The sequence below is a fragment of the Peromyscus leucopus genome, chromosome 20 (assembly GCF_004664715.2).
Source record: "Peromyscus leucopus breed LL Stock chromosome 20, UCI_PerLeu_2.1, whole genome shotgun sequence".
In the NCBI taxonomy this organism is placed as follows: Eukaryota; Metazoa; Chordata; class Mammalia; order Rodentia; family Cricetidae; genus Peromyscus; species Peromyscus leucopus.
Window position 1 is genome coordinate 33,306,488 of NC_051080.1, and position 24,359 is coordinate 33,330,846.

General features: G+C 51.4%; 3 protein-coding genes across 6 annotated transcripts; 1 reads left to right on the top strand and 2 right to left on the bottom strand.

Annotated features, from left to right (window-relative positions):
• Positions 1-6,613: 6,613 nt before the first annotated feature.
• Tmem249 (transmembrane protein 249) lies at positions 6,614-8,716 on the bottom strand. 3 transcript variants are annotated; one of them, XM_037197602.1, is made up of 6 exons: positions 8,253-8,716; positions 8,029-8,179; positions 7,740-7,822; positions 7,461-7,656; positions 7,205-7,290; positions 6,614-6,918 (listed from the first exon to the last, which is right to left on the bottom strand). In XM_037197602.1, the coding sequence occupies exons 3-6, from the start codon at positions 7,791-7,793 to the stop codon at positions 6,736-6,738; spliced, it is 519 nt and encodes a 172-aa protein (XP_037053497.1). In that variant the 5' UTR covers positions 7,794-7,822; positions 8,029-8,179; positions 8,253-8,716; the 3' UTR covers positions 6,614-6,735. The 3 variants fall into 3 exon arrangements, with proteins under 3 accessions (XP_037053497.1, XP_028726793.2, XP_037053496.1); XM_028870960.2 differs by having other exon boundaries at positions 7,740-7,834; positions 8,253-8,715; XM_037197601.1 differs by having other exon boundaries at positions 7,740-8,179.
• Positions 8,717-8,923: 207 nt separating this feature from the next.
• On the bottom strand, positions 8,924-11,891 carry Fbxl6 (F-box and leucine rich repeat protein 6). Its single transcript, XM_028870953.2, has 9 exons — positions 11,467-11,891; positions 11,056-11,214; positions 10,867-10,930; positions 10,470-10,601; positions 10,261-10,368; positions 10,067-10,180; positions 9,741-9,975; positions 9,415-9,661; positions 8,924-9,171 (listed from the first exon to the last, which is right to left on the bottom strand). The coding sequence occupies exons 1-9, from the start codon at positions 11,856-11,858 to the stop codon at positions 9,021-9,023; spliced, it is 1,602 nt and encodes a 533-aa protein (XP_028726786.1). The 5' UTR covers positions 11,859-11,891; the 3' UTR covers positions 8,924-9,020.
• Positions 11,892-11,951: 60 nt separating this feature from the next.
• Slc52a2 (solute carrier family 52 member 2) lies at positions 11,952-14,446 on the top strand. Of its 2 annotated transcripts, none has more exons than XM_028870954.2 (5): positions 11,952-12,335; positions 12,455-12,673; positions 12,764-13,649; positions 13,742-13,865; positions 13,970-14,446. In XM_028870954.2, exons 2-5 carry the CDS (start codon positions 12,544-12,546, stop codon positions 14,180-14,182), a joined length of 1,353 nt encoding a protein of 450 aa, XP_028726787.1. In that variant the 5' UTR covers positions 11,952-12,335; positions 12,455-12,543; the 3' UTR covers positions 14,183-14,446. The 2 variants fall into 2 exon arrangements, with proteins under 2 accessions (XP_028726787.1, XP_028726790.1); XM_028870957.2 differs by having other exon boundaries at positions 12,458-12,673; positions 13,970-14,303.
• The last annotated feature ends 9,913 nt before the right edge of the window (positions 14,447-24,359 follow it).

Sequence of the window (24,359 nt, forward strand, 5' to 3'; positions counted from 1 at the left end):
TCACTTGATCTGCCCCCGTAGGTCCCAACCCATAGGTTGAGGACCACTGTTCTAGGGGCCCCAGACGAATACAACCTGTATACAAAACTGTCAAAATGAAACCCATTATCATGGATAATTAATATATGCTTATAAAAATGGAGTGCTCACCACAGATGAATAGATAAAAAAGATTGCTAGTGATATAGCTTAAGGGAAGAACGTGATTGGTGTGTGGAAGGCCTTCGGGTCACTCCCAGTATTTTTTTTTTTTTTTTGGCTTTTGGCTTTTTCAAGACAGGGTTTCTCTGTGTAGCTTTGCGCCTTTCCTGGAACTCTCTTTGGAGACCAGGCTGGCCTCGAACTCACAGAGATCCGCCTGGCTCTGCCTCCTGAGTGCTGGGACTAAAGGCATGCACCACCACCGCCCGGCTACTCCCAGTATTTCAAATGAATGAATGAATGAATGGTAAATAAAAAGTTAAAGGTTGCCATCAACCACCAAAAGTTAGGAGTGAGACAAGAATCTCCCTTTGAGCCCACAAACTCTGGTCTCTGGAGCTATGGGGGAAAAGTGACTATTGACAGAAACCCTCCAGGTCCTTGGTACTTCGTTGTCCCAGGAAACCAATACTGTTCCACTCAGATTCTGAGCTCGTTTGTTTGCTGTGGAGCTGGAAGTGAAGACCCTGCTTCCCACATGCTTGACAAGTACCCACTCACCCCCACCCCCTCTGCTCTTTCCCCTGCCCCTAAGTTCTTTTAGCCTTGAGTTATGTTGCAAGAGAGACTTCAGATGGAGAGAGAACACTTCCATTTTCAAGCAAAATCTGGAGGAAATATTTCCTATATAGAACTCACCACACTGAAAAGTTAATATTTTTTATTATAGTCACGAACATGCAAAACTTTATTTTATTTTTTGGCATTTTCAGAGAGGGTTTTATGCAGCTCAAGCTGGTCTCAGACTCACTGTGTAGGTAAGGATGAACTTAAACTTGACCCTCCTTCGCGTATTATAGGCGTTCACCACCAGACCTGGTTTTATGCAAAGCTTGAGACTGAACTCTAGGCTTTGTATAAGTGAGGCGAACATTATCCCAGCTAAGTCACATCCCAAGCCCTGCAAAAGGATTTTATTAAGGAAGAGCCTCTAGGCATAGATAACATCTAGGGCATCACCTGTGAAATGTTTTTGGTGTCAAGGTTAAGTCCAGAGTGTAGGTGTTAACATTTGGTGAGGTCAAAGACTAGAGGCAACATTCACACTGTTTGTTTTTGTTTTGAGGTCTACAGGGTCCCTCTGCAGTCCAGGCTGGTCTTGGACTTGGGGCAGTCTCTTGTCTCAGGCTGACATTACAGACATGAGCTACCATGGCCAGCTCTTCCAGCAATCTTATGTCAGCCACAATACTTTGTCCTAGAGGCGACCTTGAAGAGATTCCTGGGTGTGACCTTGCCTAATAACACATCTAAACAGTTGAAAACCTGCATGATGTTTAGAGGAGTCATACTGGCTTGGACGAAATGAGCTAGACCATTCAAAACAAAAAGAGACCCTCGAGCTTCTACGTTTGTCAGTACAGACGAAGCAAGCCAAGCATAAGGTTGGTTAAAAGAACAGAGCCAAGCCGGGCGGTGGTGGCGCACACCTTTAATCCCAGCACTCGGGAGGCAGAGCCAGGCAGATTTTTGTGAGTTCGAGGCCCGCCTGGTCTGTGGAGCGAGATCCAGGAAAGGCGTAAAACTACACAGAGAAACCCTGTCTGGAAAAACCAAAGAAGAGGAGGGGAAAGAAGAGAGAAGAAAGAAGAAGCAACTGGAGCAGTGGAAGGTTCTAGAGCAAGGTCCTACTTCAGGACAGCAGGGTATCTGCTGCTGCTTCTGCTTAAAAAATTTTTTTTCAGCGCTGGGGTTCAAAACAACGACCTTGTACATGCTGAGTAAATAAATGCTATACCACTGACCTACATTCCTGGCCCCAATATGTAACCCAGTCCCTCTCCATTTTCTATGAGACATGGTATCACTATGTAGCCTGGCTGGCCTGGAATTCCTCATGTAAACCAGGTTGACTTCAAATTCAGCAGAGGTCCTCCAGCCTCTGCCTCGCTAGGATCAGAGGCCCGCACCACCAGGCAGGGCTAACTTGTTTATTAAAGCCAGCCTCCTAAAGGCAGGGACTAAGTGCACACCTCCAGGCTAGGTTCAGTACGTTACATTTCTATGATTAATTTGTCAAAACTAAGAAACCCAACACCGATTGACACATTATTAACAGAACCCAGGCTTTATTTGGAGTTACCAATCTCCTCACCAGCGTCCACTTTCTGTTCCCGGTGCCAGCTCATTCAAGGTGATCACCACATTTAGGCATCTCTTGTGGTCCCTTGGGGTCTGTGATGCACTTAGCTTTTCCTTGCTCTCTGTGGCTTTTTTTTTTTTTTTAAGGAATGATGTCCAATTTTGTAAAATGGAATATTTCATAGAATGCTCCAGCTGGGCTCAGGCGGGCCCAGAACCTGAGAGACTCAAGTTGCTCAAGCACTGAGATCCCATGCATGTGCCACCATACCTTTCTTAAGTTGACGTTGGGCTGCAGTTGTCTGTAGATGAGGGTGACCCGGTCTTCTTACTGAAGTCTAGCGATAGTATATGACACACGTGATTTAAAGTGGTATCTGTCTCGGCGGTCCACTGTCCACTTACCAGTTCCCTCTTCTATACCCTGCTTTGGAAGCTGTATACAGCCCACATTCCAGGCTGTCTCCATCTACTCCGTCTACTGAAGACAGTCCATCTCTTTGTCACTAATGTACATGGCGTGGGGGCTGGGGTTTTCTCAGGACTCTGTACCTGACAACCCCAAGGGAAGACTATGCCTGAGGACCCTCGTGTTTTTCTGCACCTGACATAGATGCTCAGACTCTGGACTTCAACCTGAGTGGAGGGCTCAATGACATGAGACCTCAAGGGTCCTGGAAGGAGTCTGTATCTTTCAGGGGAGACCTAGAGGGTGTACTCTGTTGGACTGCTTATACTTACAGCCCTGCTCTTCCTACCTCCTAAGGGTAATCCAACCCCTCCACACAGTGATGGCTTTTGTTGTTGTTGTTGGTTTATTTGTTTTGTTTTTCCAGTCAGGGTTTCTTTGTGTAGCTTTGGAGCCTGTCCTGGAACTCGATCTGTAGAGCAGGCTGGCCTCGAACTCACAGAGATCCGCCTGTCTCTGCCTCCCGAGTGCTGGGATTAAAGGCGTGTGCCACCACTGCTGCTTTCTTGTGTAACTTCTGTCCGTGGAGGCATCAACATGTAACACTTTTAGACATATATTGAAACAGGTGCCTTCCAGGGGCTGCTCTCTTATTATTTCCTCTCTGAAAGCCAACATCTGGGGGACCTCCTGAATGATTAGAGGCTACTTGGAAAAGGGTCCTGCATAATGGCAGGTCATCTTGGACATTGTGGCCCCAACCAAGTTCCTAGCTAGTATAGCTACATGAATTATCCAGCCACACAGGTGGAGTACACCTGCTCCCAATCATACGTGTAGCCCTAATCACCTTCCTTTCTGCCCATCCAAGAACATGGAAAAGAAAGAAAAAATAACATGGTTCTTACAAATATCCAATCACCTGCTTCAAAATAAATCTTTTGTTGGAACAGTAATATCTATACACTAGTATTCTTTTAAAAATTGTGTGTGTGTGTGTGTGTGTGTGTGTGTGTGTGTGTGTGTGTGTGGTGTGCCCTCTTGTGAGTACAGGTGCCCACAGAGACAAGAGGGTGCTAGATTCCTTGGAACTAGAACTGAAGGCAGTTGTGACCCACTTCATGTGGGTGCCAGAAACTAATGTTGGGTCCTCTGTAAGAGCAGTATATTCTTTTAACCACTGATCCTCATCTCCAGCCCCCCAATATGCCTTAAATGTGCTCAAATGAGGCCTCCATCTTGTAGGCTGCCTTCTCTTTCTCTACCTAGAGTTCCCCTATTCCCCTCCCTCTCCCCACTTGTACAGAGCTAGTGAGTTCCTTCTCTGAAGTCAAGTCCCCATCTTACATAACATAGGTTCCCTCTCCTCCCATTCCCGGTTCCCAGTCTCCGAGGCTCTTCCTCTGCCTCTGTGTCAGATACCAGATCGACATCCCTGTACACCTTCTCATCTACTACCCCTACTGAACTGCCAGATACATCTTACCTGGGGCCTTGGCCTTGTAGACACATCTGGAAAATGTGGTGGTCAGTTTTGTCAACTTGACTGAACTTAGAAGCACTACGGGGAAAAAACGGCTATGTATGTCTATGAGCCCCACCTTAAATGGGGGTAGCAACATCTTGTGGCCTAGCTAGCATACTGGGTTGTATATAAAGGAGAAAGTGAGCAGATCATCAATAGTCTTCTCTCCCTGCTTCCTGACTGTGGATACAAATGAGCTCAGCTCCTCTATGCTCTGGCTTTCTGTGCCTTCCCCACCAAAACAAGGCGGATCCCATCACCCATGAGATGATAGAAACATTTCTTCCCTTAAGCTGATTCTTCTCAGGAATTTGGTCCCAGCAACAGGTAATTAATAGAGATGCAGACCTGTGCATGCAGCTCCTTCCTTCTCCCCATGCCTTTCTGTTAAAAAAAAAAAAATCTCCCATGCAGTGGGACACCATTTGCCTAGCACCCCTGAGTCCCTGGGTTCAAGCCTCAGATCTGTAAAATAATTGAATACTGAGTAATTCTGCCCAGCAACTTCAGGCCTAACTCCCCTTAGAACTCTTACGCCCATCCTGCTCACCAGCCCCTGTGCCCAGGCCAGAAGCCCTGGGCCTCACAAGAAGTGCCTTTGTTCCCCGGCCCTACCTACCCAGTAAATCCTTCAAGCTGTGACCTCAGCCAGCTCCTCTTTGCAGTTCTTCAAACCCTAGTGCTTCTACTTGTCCTTCTCTTGCTCACAGGGCTTCTCATTGAACTTCCCAGCCATTTTCCATTGGCGTGACTAAGAATTTGTAATTTTCCAAGGATGTTTTCTGTCCATCATCCTTTCCTCCCCATCCCTCTTCCTCTCTTTTTCCTTCCTTTTTTTTTTTTTGTCCCAACGGATTGATGAAACCCATGCCTTGCACATGTGAGCTTCATCCTACACTCCAGATCCCTTACTAAACTTTTTTTTTCTAAGACAGTATCTTATTACCTTCACACTATCAAACTTCTGGTCTCCACCTCCTGGGTGCTACAATTAAAGATGTTCCACTCTGCCTAACCCCTTAGTAATTTTTATTGTTGAGACAGGATCTCTGTAGCCCAAACCTTGGGCTCACAGTGTATCAGAGGATGGCCATCAACTTCTGATCTTCCTGGTTCTATCCACCCAAAGCTGAGATTATAGGTGTGTACCTACTCCTTAACAACGTTTTAACAAAGACTCCATATTTCCTTCCTTCTTTTCTTTCTCTCTTTATTTTTTTTAGGGGGGGGGTTGGGTTGGTTTCTTTTTCTTTTTTTTTTTTTTTTGGTTTTTTTGAGACAGGGTTTCTCTGTGTAGCTTTGCGCCTTTCCTGGAACTCACTTGGTAGCCCAGGCTGGCCTCGAACTCACAGAGATCCGCCTGCCTCTGCCTCCCGAGTGCTGGGATTAAAGGCGTGAGCCACCACCGCCCGGCTTGGTTTGGTTTCTTTTTCTTATGTTTTTATTTATCTTTATTTTATGTGCATTGGTGTATGTGTGTATGTCTGTGTGAGGGTGTCAGATCTTAGAGTTACAGACAGTTGTTAGCTGCCATGTGGGTGCTGGGAATTGAACCCAGGTCCTCTGGTAGAGCAGTTGGTGCTCTTAACCATTGAGCCATCACTCCAGCCCCTTGTTTTTTGTTTTTTTGAGACAGGGTTTCTATGTATAACCTTGGCTGTCCTAGAACTCGCTCTGTAGACCAGGCTGGCCTCAAAATCAGAGACAGATCCACCTGCCTCTGCCTCTCAAGTGCTGGGATTAAAGGCGTGCACTAGGCAAGGCTCCACATCTTTATCTTGTGGCGCTACTAATTATGTAGCTAGTCCTGGTACCAGGGACACATGCCAACATGTTGACCACAGAGCCAGATGGACAGTGGTCCTCTGCTCCCATGGCAGCCCCAGGCACCAGGAGGCCTCAGGTGCTAGTGTGGGAGCTAGAGTGTTCTTCCAGACAAGGACACTCATCAGAGACACAAAGCATATGCCATGGTGGGCCTGGCAGCTTGGCCGAGGACTCTGGAAGCCAAGTGTGCATAAGCAACGTTGAGGTACGGAGTCCCATTTATGCCAGAAGGCCCAGGGCATATCATCCGACTCTGCCCCATATCACTGCTGGCTGGACTAGGGGCAGGTGCTTAAGTCAGACGGACCAATCATATTCTGACTGCCAGGCTTCATTGGTTAGCCCCAATTCAGCATTGTGGGCTAAGAGGGACAGGAAGTCCTAAGCCTAGTGATGAGTTCAGATACTCAGAGGCCTGGTTACATGATACTCTGCTCGCTGCTTCTAACCCAAACTGTGGGATTTGCTCCAGAGGCTGGAGAAGATGGGATTCTCAGGCCCTGGAAGGTTGTGCTAGGGGAAGACCCTTAAAGAATGCCCCCTCAAAAACAAACAAACAGAGAACCACCTGGCTGGAGACTGAAGCAGCTTTAGTAAGAGGAAGGCTCGTAGGTGGGGCTGGCTGGTCGTCCCTCCAGGATGGGGATAAGGACAGTGTCAGGAAAAGGAGGTTGGGGTTCAGGCCCCAGGGTTAAACATCCAGGTCGGTGACACTTGACTTGGTGTAGGCCTGTGCTTTTCGCTGCACAATGCCAGGGTTAAAGGTGGCCCCCAATGGCCAGTGGCGGACCACGTGACGGTAGGAGGCAGCCAGGTAGTCAAAGTAGTTGATGTTGAGTTTCCGGGCAATGTGCCGGCCCAGGAATTCCATTTGCTATGAATAAGTGAATGGCAGCCGGGTCTCCATTCTCCAGGTAGGAGAATCCCCCCGCCCGCCCCCCACCAGCATGCTCTTTAGGTATCCTTTCCCCTTACCAAGGGAGTACCCCTAGCCCTGCCTAGGATCCATGGTGCTCCTGCCACCCTTGGCAGAGTGGAGGCCTCACTAAAGGAACTGTGCTATATATTTACCCTCCGAGGGAAAATTAGCCCCACTCAAGAACTCTGAGCAGCAGTTATCTTTTTTGGGGGGCTGGGGTGGGGTGGGGTGCAGGACCTACCTCATAGCGCTCTGACAGCTGTACCAGGACAAGCGGCTCTAGCTTGTGGCCACAAAGGACCAGCTGGAAGAAGCACCTGCCATAGGCTAGCAACAGATACGCAACTGAGCCAGGACCCTAACCTCCCAGAGCCTAGGGGCAGGATGGCAGGGGTTGGGCCTCCAGGGTGGGAGCGTCCAGATGGACTGTTTATTGGCCCTTCCCAGCTCTGAATCCACGTCCCTCTCCCTCTCCCCTCTCCCATCCCAGACATCACCATCAGAGCTGAGTGTCAGGCGCACGTAGACCAGATGCATTGGCCCCTGACATACAGTTCGGCCGCTGATGGAGAAATGGTACATGCCACGGGTGTGGTTCAGCACTAGGCGGCGCCGGGGCAATGAGGAGATCATGAGCCACAGGCCGATAGCCATGCCATAGGCAGGAAAACACCAGGTCTCCTGCTTCTCTACCTGTGGGCACCAAGGATTAATAGGGAGGTGAGTGCTGGCAGGAGGTTCCTGTGTGGGGTGGGGTGGGGTGCAGGACCTCTGACCTGTTTCAGGGTACCAGTGCAGACCAAGACAAGGCAGAAGATGAAGAGCAGCATCCCCTTCCAGAGCGTGTCCAGGAAGTACTCTAGCACAAAGACTGAGGACAGCATGATCCGGCACATGAGGACAGCCAGGAGCTGCCCCCAGGCGTTGGACGGTACCAGGGATTTGGGGGAAAGAGCCCACCCAGTGGAGGTTCTCCATGCTACTACAGTGCCTACCCTCACCCATCCAGGCCTCAGCCAGCCTCTCCACTTCTAGGAGCCTGGCCATGCCCAGTCCCCTGCCTACCATCCTGCTGCTGCTGCTGGAAGGGGTAGAAGCTGTTGTGCTTGAGCCTCCTGGCTAAGTGACGCTCAGTAGAGTAGATACCTAGAGCCCAGAACCAGAAGTGCTGGGCAATGGCAGACGTGGAGAAGCCACTGGTCTGTTCCTTGGGGACCTGGTTAGGTAGAAGTAGTCAGCATACGGCTTGCCCACTGCCCTCACCCACCGCCTCTATACAGGACTCGCACCCGAGACAATTCCAGGGTGGCAGTTCAGGAAGGAACAAGAGTTGCCAGACAAGAGGAGGGCAGGGAAGTAGACAGCAGTCCAGGCTGGGCTGCCTGGGTTCTAGAAGTTCAGGGCCAAGGGTTCTAGAAGGGGCTATTCTATTGACCACACCTTTCTAGTGAGCATGCACTCTCCGGTCAGTCCCCACTCCCTGGAAGGCAGCCTGGCTTCCTCATGGCTGGACAGCCTAAGTCAATGCTACCAACACTGTCAACTCCCGGATTCTAGTGGCTGATAAAGGCCTCTGTACCTTTTTTTTCCCCACCATTTTACCCCTCACTGCCTCCCCTCCCCTCAGATAACCGTGTTCCAAGGGTGGAATTCACACAGTTCAGGGGTCAAACCCTGCAGTGAGCAGACACAGCAAACCCTTGGGCTAGGAGACCTAAGAGCCATTCCCATATACTCAGGCCTGGGCTGCTGTAGCCTGCACCATCAGGTACGACCCTGTTTTTCATCCAACAACTTACTCTAAGGACCATGTTGGTCCATGCTTGTAAGCCTATCACTTGGGAGGCTGAGATAGGTTGGATTGCTGTGAGTTTAAGGTCAGCCTGGGCTACACTGAGTTCCAGGCCAGCCTCCTAGATTAGTGTGAGCAGAATCTCAAAGAAAACAACAAAGGACCATACAGAATGCTTAAAAATACTTTATTGTAACAAAAGCTCAAACATTTCCAAGTGAAAAGGGGCAGGGAAAAGAGCTGGGAGGTGTCTGAGTTCAGTGGACTATCTGGAGGCTGGTGGGCTTGTAAGGAGCTGCTCTAGACACCACTGGACTTCCTCCAGGCCCCGGTAAGCACGCTTCAGACCCCTGGGGAGGCACCGGCAGGACTCCAGATTGAGATACAGCAGCCCCGGGCAACTGCTAATCACAGAACTGTGGAACAGGCAAGGCCATGGGAAAGTGAGCTGTGGGGCCAGGGAGCCTTCTCTGCCCTCACTTTACACCAGGCCTACCCAGGCCTGAGCTTAGTTCTCCTGATGGCCCCAAGCAGGAGTCTGGCCAGTGCCTCTACTCTGCTTGGCCCCTGTGACACCGGGAAGGACACCTTTGGTTCCCCAAGTCAGATATGGCACCAAGCAGTACGAGAGTCAAAGAACCAGAGAAAGAGGCACTGACCTGACCGTGCTTGGTGTGACTCGGGTACCCCTTAGGTTGAGGGAGCACAAGGCTGGGTGTAAGCCCCCAGAGGCGCCAGAAAAAACGGCCAGGGCCTGTTCCAGGTCTTTCTCGCTGAAGCCTTGGCCACTGAAGTCCAGCTCCCTCAGGGTGTGGCACCACTTCTGGGTCAACAGGGGGCTGCCTTTCTTAGCCAGGGTCAAGCCGTCAGACATGCCATACAGGCCCAGGTAGAGTTGCTCCAGCTCTGGGATGAGAGAACCGAGTGTGAACAGGAGGCAGGCGATGATTCCCCACATCCCATCTACCACGCAAGGCCAGCTGACCTTGACACGGTAAATCACACAGGCCCGTGGGCGTGATCCGAGCACAGCCGCGGAGATCCAGCAGGCGCAGTCTGGGGGAGCAATGGAGTAAGCGGCCCAGAACCTCGTTGCTCACGAAGTTGCAGGTGGAGCCAGCCAGGCAGAGCTCCTCGAGGCTGGGGAAGCCTGGTCCTTGGGGCACCCCCCCTCGTCCACAAGGCTTGGGAAGCCAAATCAGGTTCAGCAGTCGTAGCACCTGTAAGTCGGGGGGGGGGGGGGGGGGGGGGAGGGACAGGCTGCAGACGCGTGGCCAAGTGGCAACGTGGGAGAAGGGAGAGCATAGATACCTGTAACCGGGGGCAGGCTTTCTGCAGGGCCTCCACAGGCAGCTGCAGGGGTGTGCTGTTGCAGTTCATGCCAGTGCTGACCTCCAGGACTTGGAGCTGGGGGCAGCAGCTGCCCTGTAATGGTGGGGGAACACACCAGGTCAAAGGCCTGGCAGTTCCCTCGCAGCTCAGTCCCTGCCCATTCACCAACCTACCAGCAGCGCACCCAAGATGGCTGTCGTCTGGGAACTGTAGGTCAGCCACAGCTTCCGCATTCGGGACCCTGCTTCCTCCAAGAAGCTCACCACAGCTGTAGACTCTACCTAGGGGTCCAGCACAGGGTGTGTGTGTGGGGCGGGGGGCGGTGTGTGTCACCTCACAAGGGCCCAGGCGTCGTCGGGGCCCCTTGGGGCACAGGACTCACCATGGAATGGTGTAGGTCCAGGCTGTGGAGCTGGCAGCAGGCTTTGGCTAACATGACCAGCGTGTCAGCAGTCACATTGTGGCAGTCTGAAAGCTTGAGGAAGGTGAGCCGGGGACAGAACCTGCTAACCAGCTGTGGCAAGAGAGAGGCCATCTGGGGTTGGGGAGGGCAGGTAAAAAAGCCTACAGAGACAACGGACGTCCTGACAAGCCCATTCTGCCCAGGCCAGGCCCACTTGGGTGCCTTTTCCTCTGGCAACTTCCTCCCTAAGGTGTCAGCAAAGACGGAACTGAGCGGGCAGGCAGACATCTCTGTGGGGCAGCACCAAGGGCACTGTCCCCGACAGTGGACAACTCAAATGTTACAGCTGGCGTTCAGGGCAGTCTCAAGCTCTCACCTCCAACACAGGGTGCACTTGAGACTTCCAATGGATGAGGGTCAACCTCTGGAGCTGTGAGAACCTGGGCGACAGCAAGGCCCAGTTGCGCTAGAGTCCTCAGGCTGCCCCCTCGGGCCAGCATCCTCCCTACCCAACGCTGATGCGCGGAGGCACAGGCAGAGCAAGGGAACGACAAGGGACCCTCACCGATTGGGTATGAGCCACTCCAGGGAAGCAAGGAGCTTCTTCTCTGCCTTAAGGTTGCCCTTGGCAGCCCGGCCGACCAGCGGGGGTGACAGGGTCACAGTGTGCCAGAGTGCAGGATGGGAGGTGGCTTCATGCCAACGGCGGCAAACGCGTGCAGCCCTAGGAGAAGAAAGAGTTGGCTGAGAGTGCATGACTTTTCGTGAGCGATGCCTACAATAAAGTGTCTCAGGAGCAGCCTATCTGCCCTTGCAACTTGCGGCGCCGTGGTCTTAAAGCCAGGCTTTGGGGGCTCCAAGTGGAGATAGGTGCCGGAGCACTCGTGTATACCCGTTGAGATGCTCTGCCCTCTGCCTTGCAGCTCCACCTGCTCAGTGCGCCAGTCCATACCCCCGGCAGGCGCTGTTAGTGTACCTGCCAAGAAACGGCATGGGCCCATGAGCCGCAACCAACAACCCGAAAATATGCACCAGGACTTCCAAGGGAATACGGTCTCCCCAGCCGGAGTCCGGGCCCTGATCCGGCGACGGCTCAGGTCGGGGCTTGGCCCTGTGCTTGGCAGCCGCCGTGGGGCTGCGAGTCGGGGGTCTCGGAGCGCGGCGAGGGGCGCGCCTGTGCGCGCGAGCGCGGGTAGGTTCCAGGTCCGGCAGCACGAGCAGCATGCTGTCCGCTTGCTGCAGGTGGTACCCAGAGCCGCGAGGCGCCAGCCTGTCCCACCACCAGTCCTCGGCCGAGCGGGCCCGCGCGTCGGCCCGCTTGGAGCCTCGAGCTCGACGCCGAACTCGCCCAGAGGATGCAGGAGCCATAGCTCCGGTCCCTCCGCTAAAGCGGAAGGTGGGCGGGTGGGCTGGGAGGAAGGGGCGTGGCCCCCGACCTCCGAGCTTCCACTACACTCAGCTTCCGGGGGCGGGACTTCCGCCGCGAGGACAGCGGCTTTGCGGGCATCTTCTTCCAGTTCTGGGGTTGGGGTTTGGCTGAGTCCGGGACCAAGCCGCGTGCTGCTGGTGCTGGGCGGGCATCTCCGGCCCCACGGCCCAGATGCACAGCGCTCGGCGGTGGAGCCCGGGGTAAAGCCAGCCGGGCCACGCCCCTCACCGACCCGCGTCGGTTGCCTTGGAGTTCGCTGTGGTCCTGATTGGTTTAGCAGTGCCGAGACTTCCTTCTCCTCAAGCTGCAGGCACTGCTATTTCGCTGGTCCTCCTCCCCAGAGCCACGCTTTAGGCCAGCTTCTTGCTCTGCCGCTTGCCAGTCTTGCGCTGTGGGGTCCCGGTGCAGGCTCCTTGGTGCGTGCAACTCTTGATCGATCTGCCTCCTCCCTTCAGGTGCCTTAGTCTTGCGATTTGTTTACCTCAGACCCCGGTTCTGTCCACTCGCCTTTTTTTTTTTTTTTGTCTCCTTCCAGCAGGAAGAGGTTTGGCTCCTAGAGTAGCTAGAGAAGTTTCGGACCTACGTGGGGGAAGAGTGGACTGTGATCCTGCCCCCTTTGACCTAATGGCAGCTCCTCCGCTGGGCCGACTGGTGCTGACCCATCTGCTGGTGGCCCTCTTCGGCATGGGCTCCTGGGCTGCGGTCAACGGGATCTGGGTGGAGCTGCCTGTAGTGGTGAAAGAACTCCCGGAGGGTGAGTGAAGAGAAGTGGGCGGAGGTGGGCTGCAGGTGCTCTTGGTTCCTTAGCCTGGGGGGCTTACGCAGTCTCCTCCCTCCACTGCAGGTTGGAGCCTCCCTTCGTACCTCTCTGTGCTTGTGGCGCTGGGGAACCTGGGTCTGCTGCTGGTGACCCTGTGGCGGCGTTTGGCCCGCGGCAAGGGCGAGCGGATCCCTATCCAAGTGGTGCAGGGGCTAAGCATCGGGGGCACAGCCCTGCTGGCCCCTCTGTGGCACTATGAGGCCCCAGTGGCAGGGCAGCCCCACTCGGTGGCCTTCCTGACGCTGGCGTTTATATTGGCACTAGCCTGCTGTGCTTCAAATGTCACTTTCCTGCCCTTCCTGAGCCACCTGCCACCTCCCTTTTTACGGTCTTTCTTCCTGGGCCAGGGCCTGAGCGCTCTGTTGCCCTGTGTGCTAGCCCTGGCGCAGGGGGTGGGCCGCCTTGAGTGCCTGCCTGTGCCTGACAATGGTACCACTGGGCCGCCCATCAAGGTGTCTCCCATCAACTTCCCAGAGCGATTTTCTGCCAGCACTTTCTTCTGGGTGTTGACTGCCCTTCTGGGCACTTCAGCTGCTGCCTTCCAAGGTCTTCTATTAGTACTGCCATCGGCACCATCTGTACCCATGATGGGTCCAGGGCTCCGGGTAGCAACACCAGGAGCAGAGGAGGAAGAGGAAGAGGAAGAGGCCTCACCTTTGCAAGAGCCACCAGGACCGGTGGCGGTCACTAGTCCCAGCTCAGACCCTAAGGCCCTTCAACTGTTCTCTTCCCGAAGTGTCGGTCTGCTGGGGCTCCTGGCTGTCACCAACGCGCTGACCAACGGTGTGCTGCCTGCCGTACAGAGCTTTTCCTGCCTGCCCTATGGGCGCCTGGCCTACCACTTGGCTGTTGTACTGGGTAGCCTCGCCAACCCCCTTGCCTGCTTTCTGGCCATGGCAGTGCTGTGCAGGTGCACATGGGTCCCAAGCCCCAGAGGGGAGGAACTTGAGGTCAGCCGGGGCCTGGGACAGCCAGTCCTGAATCTCAGCCCATCCTTGGCAGGTCTCTGGCAGGGCTGTATGGTCTGTCTGTGCTGGGCATGTGCTTTGGAGCCTACCTAATGACGCTGGCAGTCCTAAGTCCCTGCCCTCCTCTGGTGGGCACCTCTGCAGGTGTGGTCCTCGTGGTAAGTATAGTGGGGGCCTGAAAGAGGAAGAGGGCCTGTCTCAGAGCAGGGGGATTTCACGTTGAGCTTGCCGCTGCAAAACGCCCCTCTGCCCCCACTTCCAGGTGCTTTCCTGGGTACTGTGCGCAGGTGTGTTCTCATACGTCAAGGTGGCAGTCAGCTCCATGCTGCACAGTGGAGGCCGGCCAGCATTGCTTGCAGCTGGTGTGGCCATCCAGGTGGGCTCTCTCCTGGGGGCCATGGCCATGTTCCCTCCCACCAGCATCTACCGAGTATTTCGAAGTGGAGAGGACTGTGTGGACCAGTGTCAGCCTTGAACCTGGGACATGTGGAACGCACATCCCCTCCCTTGGTCTCCACCTGGAGACTGCCACATTGACTGAGCCCTGTGTGGCCTCCCTACTCACAGATGCACTCGTGGATTTTGCACACTCCATAGGAGACCTGGCTTTTGAGAAAAAGACCAGGATGAGGACCAAAGCGCAGGCCTGGAGCCAGGGATAGGCTGGGGCTTGTGGCCTTCACCCTGGGACCTTTGTGGGATTTGCACAATAAAACATCTCTATCTAGTGGGTTGTTGATCCCGTGAGCCCGGCTCCCTGTACCAGGTCAGCTTCCCACTGTAGGAGTGGAGAGTTCCTGATCCCGCGGAACTGGAATAACAGACTGCTCTGAGCTGCCGTGCAGGTGCTGGGAATCGAACCCAGGTCCTCCGGAGCAGCAGTAAGTACTCTTAACCACTGAGCCTTCTCTCCAGTCCCGAGAGTTGGTTTTTAAGGTTCCAGCCCTCTCAGGATTTCTCAGCTTGAGAGCATTGCTTACCAGCCCTCCAGCTACCAGTTCCCAGCTCCTACAGTCAAAGCCCTCTCTGTTCAGGTAGACACTTTGTAGCTATCCTCGACCCAGACTCCTGCACACGGCCTTTGCCCCGGGGTCTGTAGGGTCATCTCAGGGCTGGGTGGTTCTAAGGCTCTCACACAAAGGGTTGGAGCCTCAGGTAGAAGTGGAAAGATCCTTTGAACCAGGAGGATGGGGGGGGGGTCATGCCAGGGCAAGGGTCTGACTTTCTACCTTCTTTTCCTATTATGGCACAGAGGAGAGCGGCCTGTAGGGGAGGCAGGACACCAAGTGTGTCCCAGTATGACTGGGATGGCATGAAGCCGCATCCTCCCAGGAATTGAAGGGGAGAAGGCGGCTCCCCCCCTCGCTGCCCAAGTTCTTCAGATGATCTTTCTGAACTTAAGCCTTTTGTCCTTGGCCGCCTGGCCTTGCTCTCCTTCCCCCTGGCTCCCATACCTTGCCAGACCACCTGAGCAGGGGGACCTCCCTGATTCCCTATGGCTCAGAGAAGCAAGGCTGGCTTGGCCAGGTGGGCAGCTACTGAAGGCCTGCAGGGGTGAGGGTGCCCTCAGGAGTCAAGCGAGTGAGACTTTGAGTATCGAGGTTGAACTCTGCAGGACTCCTGCTCCAGTGACCCTCTTCCCCTTTTGTACTTTGCCCGAGTCCCCCGGTCAGCACCCGTGCCTGGGCCCGCCCTCCTGTCATCTGAGGCTAGAGACCGGTCGGTCGGGCTACCTCCCTCCCGGCTCCTTTCTGGGGTCAGTAATCAGACGGCCTCTGCCCTGAGCTCACCTGTATCTGTGCAAGGTATGCTGGGCCCAAGGGCCCGGGACAGCACGGCCCTTCATATATGTGTGGTCTCCTGGAGAGAAGGGAAGCCAGGGCCCCAGATCCCGGCCAGCCTGAGCCAGAAGTGGGCGGTTTAAGAAAGCCGCTGCTCTTTGAAGTTCCAGTGCCTTCCTGTCCCTCCACGGAAAACTGGGCAAGGGTCAAAATAACACAGGGTGAAAATAACCAGTCCAGGAGGGAGGCAAGGCTGTCTGCCAAGTCCATGGGTATCCATGAGGTGCAGCATAGCCCAACATCCGGGTCTCGAAGACTTCTTGTCCCAGAAGGCAGGCAGGCCCTTGAGGACTGTGTGCCACCACTGTGAATGTCCCCTTGGCCTTTAGAAGTCAGAAAAGGGCCATTTGCAGGTAGCCTCTCTTCCCAGGGGTGAGGTGGCCCATGATCAGGGACAAGGCTTGACTTATTGGGACTGAATGATGAACATCAATGTCTTGACCTTCCTGGGTTCTCAGCCCACTGGGTCCTCAATAGCTGTGGGTTCTGATGTTACTGCAGATGTGACAGCCTTTCATTCTTTTTTCGTTTTTTCAAGACAAGGTTTCTCTGTGTTTGGAGCCTGTCCTGGAACTCACTCTATAAACCAGGCTTGAACTCAGAGATTCACCTGCATCTGCCTCCCAAGTGCTGGAATTAAAGGCGTGCACCACCACCACCACCACCACCACCACCACCACCACCACCACCACCTAGCAACCTTTCATTCTCAACCTGCTCAGATCCAACCTGATTTGAGGGCACAGAACAGTCCTTTAAGGTACACCACACTTTAATTCAGAGGGATTTCCCTAACTTCTGTGATGCCAGAAGATAGGCAAGAGAGGGTGTGGAGCATCCACAGTTCAAGAAATAGCCGCTTTGGGTGATCCCGCTCTATTATGTCTCCAAGGGGACCGGGAGGCTGCCCTGCCTCTGCAGAAGTGCTTACACAGCTTCCAGGGCCACACATCTACTGTTCATTGGGTTTTCCTCTCCCTTCTTTTTCTTTCCCCCCACCCCTTCTTCCCTCCCTCTTTCTTTCTTCCTTTCTTTCAAGTAGCCCGTTGGGCGGTGGTGGTACATGCCTTTAATCCCAGCACTCGGGAGGCAGAGGCAGGCGGCTCTCCGTGAGTTCGAGGCCAGCCTGATCTACAGAGCAAGATCCAGGACGGGCACCAAAACTACACAGAGAAACCCTATCTCAAAAACAACAACAACAAAAAGATTTCAAGTAGCCCAAGCTGGCTTCAATCTCACTATGTAGCCAAGGATACCCCTGCTGTGTGTACTGGGGCTACAGATGAGCACCACCTTGCCAGTTTGTGCAGTCCTGGGGGTTGGATGTGGAGCATTGTGTATGTTAGACAAGCAGTCTATGAACTGTGTCATGTCCTTGGCCCCTTGTGTATATTTTTCTCTTTAATTCTTTATTATCCTGTGTGATCTGAACTATAGGAGCAGGACTGGGATATGACTCATTGGTAGAGTGCTTATCTAGAATCTGCAAGACACCGAGTTCGGCCCCCAGCACTGCAAAATAAAAACAAAGCTTAACTGTACAGAGAGTACGATAATGGTCGGTGGGGAGAGAATGGAGAATCCTTAATGGGTCCAAAGTTTTCTTTGAAAGATGAAAGATTCACGGGGTTGGGTGGTGGTGGTGGTGGTGGTGGTGGTGGTGGTGGTGGTGGTGGTGGTGGTTGTTACACAATATTCTGAATGTTTTTTAAGCCACTGCCCTATACTTTGGAAGTGGTTAATTCTCAGTATTTGGGAGACAGAAGCAGGTGGGTCTCCTTCAGTTCAAGTTCAGCCTGGTCTACACAGTGTTACATAGAAAGACCCTGTCTCAAAATAAAAAAAATTAAAAAGTGGTTAAGATAGTAAACTTTTTGTTTTGTTTTAAGACAGCCTCCTATAGCCTAGCCTGGTCTTTTTGTTTGTTTGTTTGTTGGGATAGGGAGGGTCTCACTATGTAGACCAGGCTGGCTTGGAACTCACAGAGATCTGCCTGTCTCTGCTACTTGAGTGTTGGGTTCAAAGGTGTGCATCACCAGACTTTGGAAAAGAATTATCTTTTAGTGCCATCAAATACTTAGAAATGAATGAACATCGTGGATGGGGTTTTCTAGAAGTAACCAGGCAGCAGGCTGAGGGACATGCCTGGTATAAGACAGGCCTCAGCTGTTGAAACTGGAAATGGACATATTCAAGATTTTACACTATTTGGCCTAATTCTGTCTATGTTTAAAGTACCACATAATAAAAGCATATGTTGAACAGAAAAATACAATAGTGCAAAACAGTGTTGGTTTAACCATAAAGGTGTGATTTGTGTAATGATTATGGATAATTAAAATTCTTTTCTTTTTTTCCAAGACAGGGTTTCTCAGTATAACAGCCCTAGATGTCCTGGAACTCGCTCTGTAGACCAGACTGGCCTCGAACTCACAGAGGACCACCTGCTTCTACCTCCCAAGTGCTGGGATTAAAGATGAGCGCCACCACCGCCTGCCTTAAAATTCTTTGCTTATTGTTTTTTATCTCCTGTGCATGGTGCCCGGCGCCCACAGAGGCACGAGTCGTCTCTTTGGCAGCTGTGAGTCATGATTGAGAAGGATGAGACGGGGAAATATAGGAAATTTTATGCAAAGTTTCTGCATATTGTTGAACTAATATGAAGAACAGAAATTATTATACTTTGCTGAGCATGGTGGCACACTGCTGGAAGCCCAACACTCGGGAGGCAGAGGCAGGTGGATTTCTGTGAGTTCAAGCCCAGTCTACATAGTGAGTTCCAGGAAAGCCAGGAATACTCAATGAGACTGACTGTGTGTGTGTGTGTGTGTGTGTGTGTGTGTGTGTGTGTGTGAAGTGTAATCCAGAGAGAAAATTACTAAGAGAACAAAATGCAGAAGAAAATAACAAAAGAATTAAAATGGGCCTGGTGTGGAGCATGCACTCCCAACACTGGGGAGGCAGAGGCAGTCAGATGTCTGAGTTCAAGGCCACCTTGTCTACAGAATGAATTCCGGACAGCCAGGGCTACACAGAGGGGGAAAAATTAAAATGGAACAGTTGATCCAGATGTGGTGACACTCCTATAATCATATCATAACCCAGTAGTCTGAGGCAGCAGGATTTTCATGAGTTGGAGGCCAACCCAAGCTACAGATGAGACCCTCTCTCAAAAAAAACAGTAATCAGCCGGGCGGTGGTGGCGCACGCCTTTAGTCCCAGCACTCGGGAGGCAGAGGCAGCCCGATCTCTGTGAGTTCGAGGCCAGCCTGGTCTACAGAGCGAGATCCAGGACAGGCACCAAAACTACACAGAGAAATCCTGTCTCGAAAAACCAAACAAACAAAAAAAGTAATCAAAAGGCATCGTTAGAACAGATGTTCAGAACACACGACAGTAGTGGGAGAACAGAGGAACAAAAGGATGTGAGGGATGTAACAGGCAGATCTGTCCTTGTCATCAGCTGTAATGTAAGTGGACCCTGTAGTCTGGCCAGACCTAACACAGTGACCTTTCCCCCACATATGTGCAATACCTCCAAGATAGACTAAGTCAGGCCGTGGAACAAACCTCATTAGGTGTACATTGGGATTGTATTCCTGGAAAGACCAGCACAAAAGAGCAAATCAGGTTGACCCTGTCGTGAAGTCCACACCCATGCCCTTGGGTGTGTCTTATTTTTATCCCACCTGCTTCTCTTAACCCTTGTGTGTAGGCTTATATTTTTAAATATTAATTACACACCTAACTCTACTTGAAACAGCAACAATACAACAAAACAGACACTGCTCTCCAGGGTCTAACCAGGTAAGTGTGGTCCTCACCCCTCATCAAGGAAACAACAGGTGGAGACTAACAGAAAACCACAACCAATGAAAGTCCAAAGTGTGGAGCTCAGTCCCAGCTGATAATCTGTATCACAACTCATGCACCTAAGGCTGAGGGAACATTGCAGGTTGTTGTGAGCCACCAAGTGATTCTGGGAACAGAACCTGGGTCCTCTGGAAGAGCAGCAAAGGCTCTTAATGGCGAAGCTGTCTCTCCAGCCTCGTGAGATCCTTTGTCAAGAGGCAGGATGGTGTTAGAAGTCGGCATAAGGATGCCATATGCCATAGCTGTTTCACTCTCAAACCAAGGAACGGAGTGTTCAGAATAAAACCCTTACATTTATGGTTAAACACTTTTTTTTAAAAAAACTGGGTCTTGTTGGGGGTGGTGGCAAACACTTTTAATCCCTGCCCTTGGAGGTGAGGTGGGGGCAGAGTCAGGCGAATCTCTGAGTTCAAGGCCAGCCTGGTGGTCTACAGCATGAGTTCCAGGATAGTTAGGGCTACACAGAGAAACTCTGTCTTAAAAAAGTCTTACTGCATAGCCCAGGCTGGCCTTAAACTTGCTTCCTGCCTCTTCCTACCTCTGCCTCCCAAGTGCTGGGATTCAGATTACAGGTGAGTGCCATCAGCCAGTGCTCTTAACCACTGAGCTATCTCTCCAGCCTTAGTTGATTTTTGACAAGGTGACAAGACTTTTTTTTTTAATTTTATTTATTTTATTTTACAATACCATTCAGTTCTACACATTAGCCACGGGTTCCCCTATTCTCCCCCCTCCCACACCCTCCCCTTACCCCCAGCCTACCCCCCATTCCCACCTCCTCCAGGGCAAATCCTCCCCCAAGGACTGCGATCAACCTGGTAGACTCAGTCCAGGCAGGTCCAGTCCCTTCCTCCCAGATTGAGCCAAGTGTCCCTGCATAAGCTCCAGGTTTCAAACAGCCAACTCATGCAATGAGCACAGGACTTGGTCCCACTGCCTAGTTGCCTCACAAACTGATCAAGCCAATCAAGTGTCTCACCCATTCAGAAGGCCTGATCCAGCTGGGGGCCCCCTCAGCCTTTGGTTCATAGTTCATGTGTTTCCATTCATTTGGCTATTTTTTTTCAATAATTGAGTAAAACCGAAATTTATTAAAAGCCATAGTCGTCCTAGGGACCTCCATGCTATATATATATAGCCTCCATGGTTCTATGGGTGTGACAAGACATTTTTATCAGTGGCAGTGGAAATAAGAGTGATAGGAGATACCAGTTGTCCTCCTCTGGCCTCTGAAGCCCACCCACATACAACACATACACAGACAGACATAACACACACACAGTTTTTAGAAAGGAAAAAGAAAGTAGCGCAGAGCACAGGCTGGGGAGAAGGGCCAATGGGTAACGCTCTTGCTAATGTTTTCTCAACTTGACACAGGTCAGAGTCATTTGAGAAGAAGGAATCTCAATTGAGAAAATGCCCTCACCAGACTGGCCTGTGGGACATTTTCCTGACTGATGATTGATGTGGGAGAGACCAGCCACTTTGGGTGCTGTGACTCCTGAGCAGGTAGTCCTGAATGGTGGGAGACATACATGGGTACAGTTTAGCACTCATACACAGAAAATAAAAACATAAATCTTAAAAAAAAAATCCATGTGTGGTGGCTCATGTCTTTATTCCCAGCATTCATGAGGCTGAGGCAGGTAGATCTCTGACTTTGAGGCCAGCCTGGTCTACAGATTGAGTTCCAGGACAGCCAGAGCTACACAAAGAAACTGTCACTGTCTCTGTCTCAAAAAAAAAAAAAAAAAAAGCTAGGTGTGGTGATGTGCACCTTTAATCCCAGCCCTCAGAAAGCAGAGGCAGGTAGATCTCTGTGACTTCAAGGCCAGCCTGGTCTACATAGCAAGTTCCAGACCAACCAGGGAAATGTAGAGAGACCCTGTTTCGAAAGAAATAAATAAAAACAAGCTAGGCGGCAGTGGTGCCGGCCTTTACTCCCAGCACTTGGGAGGCAGAAGCAGGCGGATCTCTGTGAGTTCAAGGCCAGTGTGGTCTACAGAGCTAGTTCTAGGGCAGTCAAGGTTACAAAAGAAACCCTGTCTCAGAAATCAGTGGATAAAAAAACTCATCAAGGACTTGAATTCAATCCCTGGGACCCAGAAAGTAGGAGAGAAGTGAGTCCCACAAGTTGACCTCCGACATCCACATGTTCCCCATGACACATATTGCCCCCCAAAAAATTAGATGTAATTTTAAAAAATATTTAAAGAAAATTAAAGCTGGGCATAATGATCCACACCTTTAATCCCAGCACATGGGAGGTAGTGTTTGTTTATAGCAAATTCTTATTTTTATGAGGGGCTGGAGAGATGGCTCAGCAGTTAATCATAGGTTCATAGTTCTGTAAGGTGGAAAATGCTTGAGCAGCATCCTGGTGAGGGGAGGAAGTGGCTATGATAAGAGGTGGAAGGCTCGAGTATGACGTCACATGGAGATGGAGAAAGCTTCAGTGGAGAGAGAGATGAGCACAAGTGTTGATGGTAATGGTTGATATTCCCGAGACAATGACATTCAAAGCTTAATGGCCTGTAATCTGGAGGATTCCAACTGTATCAGGTTAAGTAAGCAAGAGGCAAAAAGAACAATTATGCCAGTGAGTGGACCAGGAGAGGGAATTACCAGGAAAGCAAAAAGATAAGATCATTGGCCTTTGGCAGAAGGTGACAAGGACAGGTAAGTAGCTGTCGGGGCTGGGCGCAGAGCTGGAAAATGGTAAAATGCAAAATGGATTTTTGTTGTGGTGGTGGTAGTGGTGGGTTTTTTTCTTTCTTTGTTTGTTGTTTTGAGACAAGGTCTCATGTAGCCCAGGCTGGCCTCAAGCTCACTACGTAGGGTTACAGAAGTGTAATTGAAAGAAGCATTGGCCAAGACTGTTGAGTCTCAAGTTTAGTGAGAAATCTCTCAAGGTTTAGATTAGCCTTCTCAATCTTTCCAGAAGGTGGAAGTTATGGGGTAGCATAGGGATGATAGATAGATAGATAGATAGATAGATAGATAGATAGATAGATAGATAGATAGATTTTTTTTTTTGAGCTGAGGATTGAACCCAGGGCCTTGTGCTTGCTAGGCAAGCGCTCTACCGCTGAGCTAAATCCCCAACCCTAGAGATAATATTTAATTTAAAGAGCTTTACATTCTTTGGCATCAGAAGTTAAAGCCAGACTGGGCATGGTGGCACACGCCTCTAATGCTAGCACTTAGGTGGCAGAGGCAGAAAGGATCACTGCAAATTCAAGCCATCCTGGGCTACACAGTGCAACCCTGTCTCACAAAATATTGAGAGAGAGACAGAGAGAGAGAGAGAGAGAGAGAGAGAGAGAGAGAGAGAGAGAGAAGAAAAAGAAAAGGGAGTTAAAAATGAGAGAGAGAAATGAAGGAAGGGAGGGAGGAGGTGGGAGAGAGGATAAAGACAGACAGACAGGCCATTATTGGACAGGGAGCGCAAGACAAGAAATAATGTGTTCTAAAAGGTTGTGTCTGCGGCCCTTTCTGTGTTAGCGATGAATGCTTCTATCTCTCTGGTGAAGGTATCTTCCAGGACTAGGAGATATTTGAGTCCCTTGCACAGAGTATGTAAGCAAAATTTACCTGCCTGTCTTCCTCCAGCATAGTTTCCCCATGCTGAATAGGCTGCAGAAGACTGGAGGTCTATGCGGTCCTCAGGGTTATCCTGACAACACCTAGGACAAACTTTAGAAATGGATCACAAGGGGGCTGGAGGTTAAGAGCACTGGCTGCTCTTCCAGAGGTCCTGAGTTCAAGCCCCAGAAACCACATGATAGATCACAACCATCTGCAATGAGATCTGGTGCCCTCTTCTGGCGTGCAGATGTACACGCAGACAGAACGCTGTATACTTGATAAATAAATCTTTTTAAAAAAGAAAGGAAGCCGGGCAGTGGTGGCACACACCTGTAATCCTAGCACTCGGGAGACAGAAGCAGTGGATCTCTGTGAGTTTGAGGCCAGCCTGGTCTACAGAGCTAGTCCAGGACAGGCTCCAAAGCTACAGAGAAACCCTGTCTCGAAAAACCAAAAAAAAAAAAAAAAAAAAAGAAAGGAAAAAAAGAAACAGACCACAAGGTGGGGCTGGATAGATAACTCAGCAGTTAAGAGCAATTGCTGTTCTTGCAAAGGACCCAGGTTTGATTTCTTAGCATCCATGTGTTACTCCAGTTCCAGGGGGATTCTATCCCCCACCCACCCCCACCCCCAACCTCCTCAGGCATCAGGCATGCACATGATACACATACATACATGCAGGCAACACACTCATACAAAAATAAATAATAAGTAATACATCTTTAAAAAAAAAAAAGTCACAAGATAGTTGTGGGTAAAGGCACACTTTGCCACCAAGCTTGAGGCCCTAAGTTCAGTCCCCAGGTCCTACATAGTTAAGGAGGGAACCAAGACAGGCAGTGGTGGCACATACCTTTAACCCCAGCACTTGGGAGGCAGAGGCGGGCAGATCTCCATGAGTCTGAGGCCAGCCTGGTCTACAGAGCTAGTTCCAGGACAGCCAAGGCTACAGAAAAGAAACCTGATTTTGGAAGGCTATGAGTGGCGGCGGCCGTGGCGGCGGCGGCGGCGGCGGCGGCACACGCTTTTGATCCCAGCACTGAGGAGGCAGGGGCAGGCGGACCTCTGAAAGTTCAAGGCCAGCCTGGTCTACATAGCAAGTTCTAGACAGCCAGGGCTGTTACACAGAGAAACCCTGTCTCAAAAAAACAAAACAAACAAAACCAACCAAACCAAAAAAAAACCAACCCAAAAATATAGTAAATCTTAAAGAATGTAACTTTGGGTTCGGCAGTGGTGGTGCAGCCTTTAATCTCGGCACTCAAGAGGCAGAGGCAGGAGGATCTCTGAGTTCGAGGCCAGCCTGGTCTACATGGTAAGTTCCAGGACAGCCAGGGCTACACAGAGAAA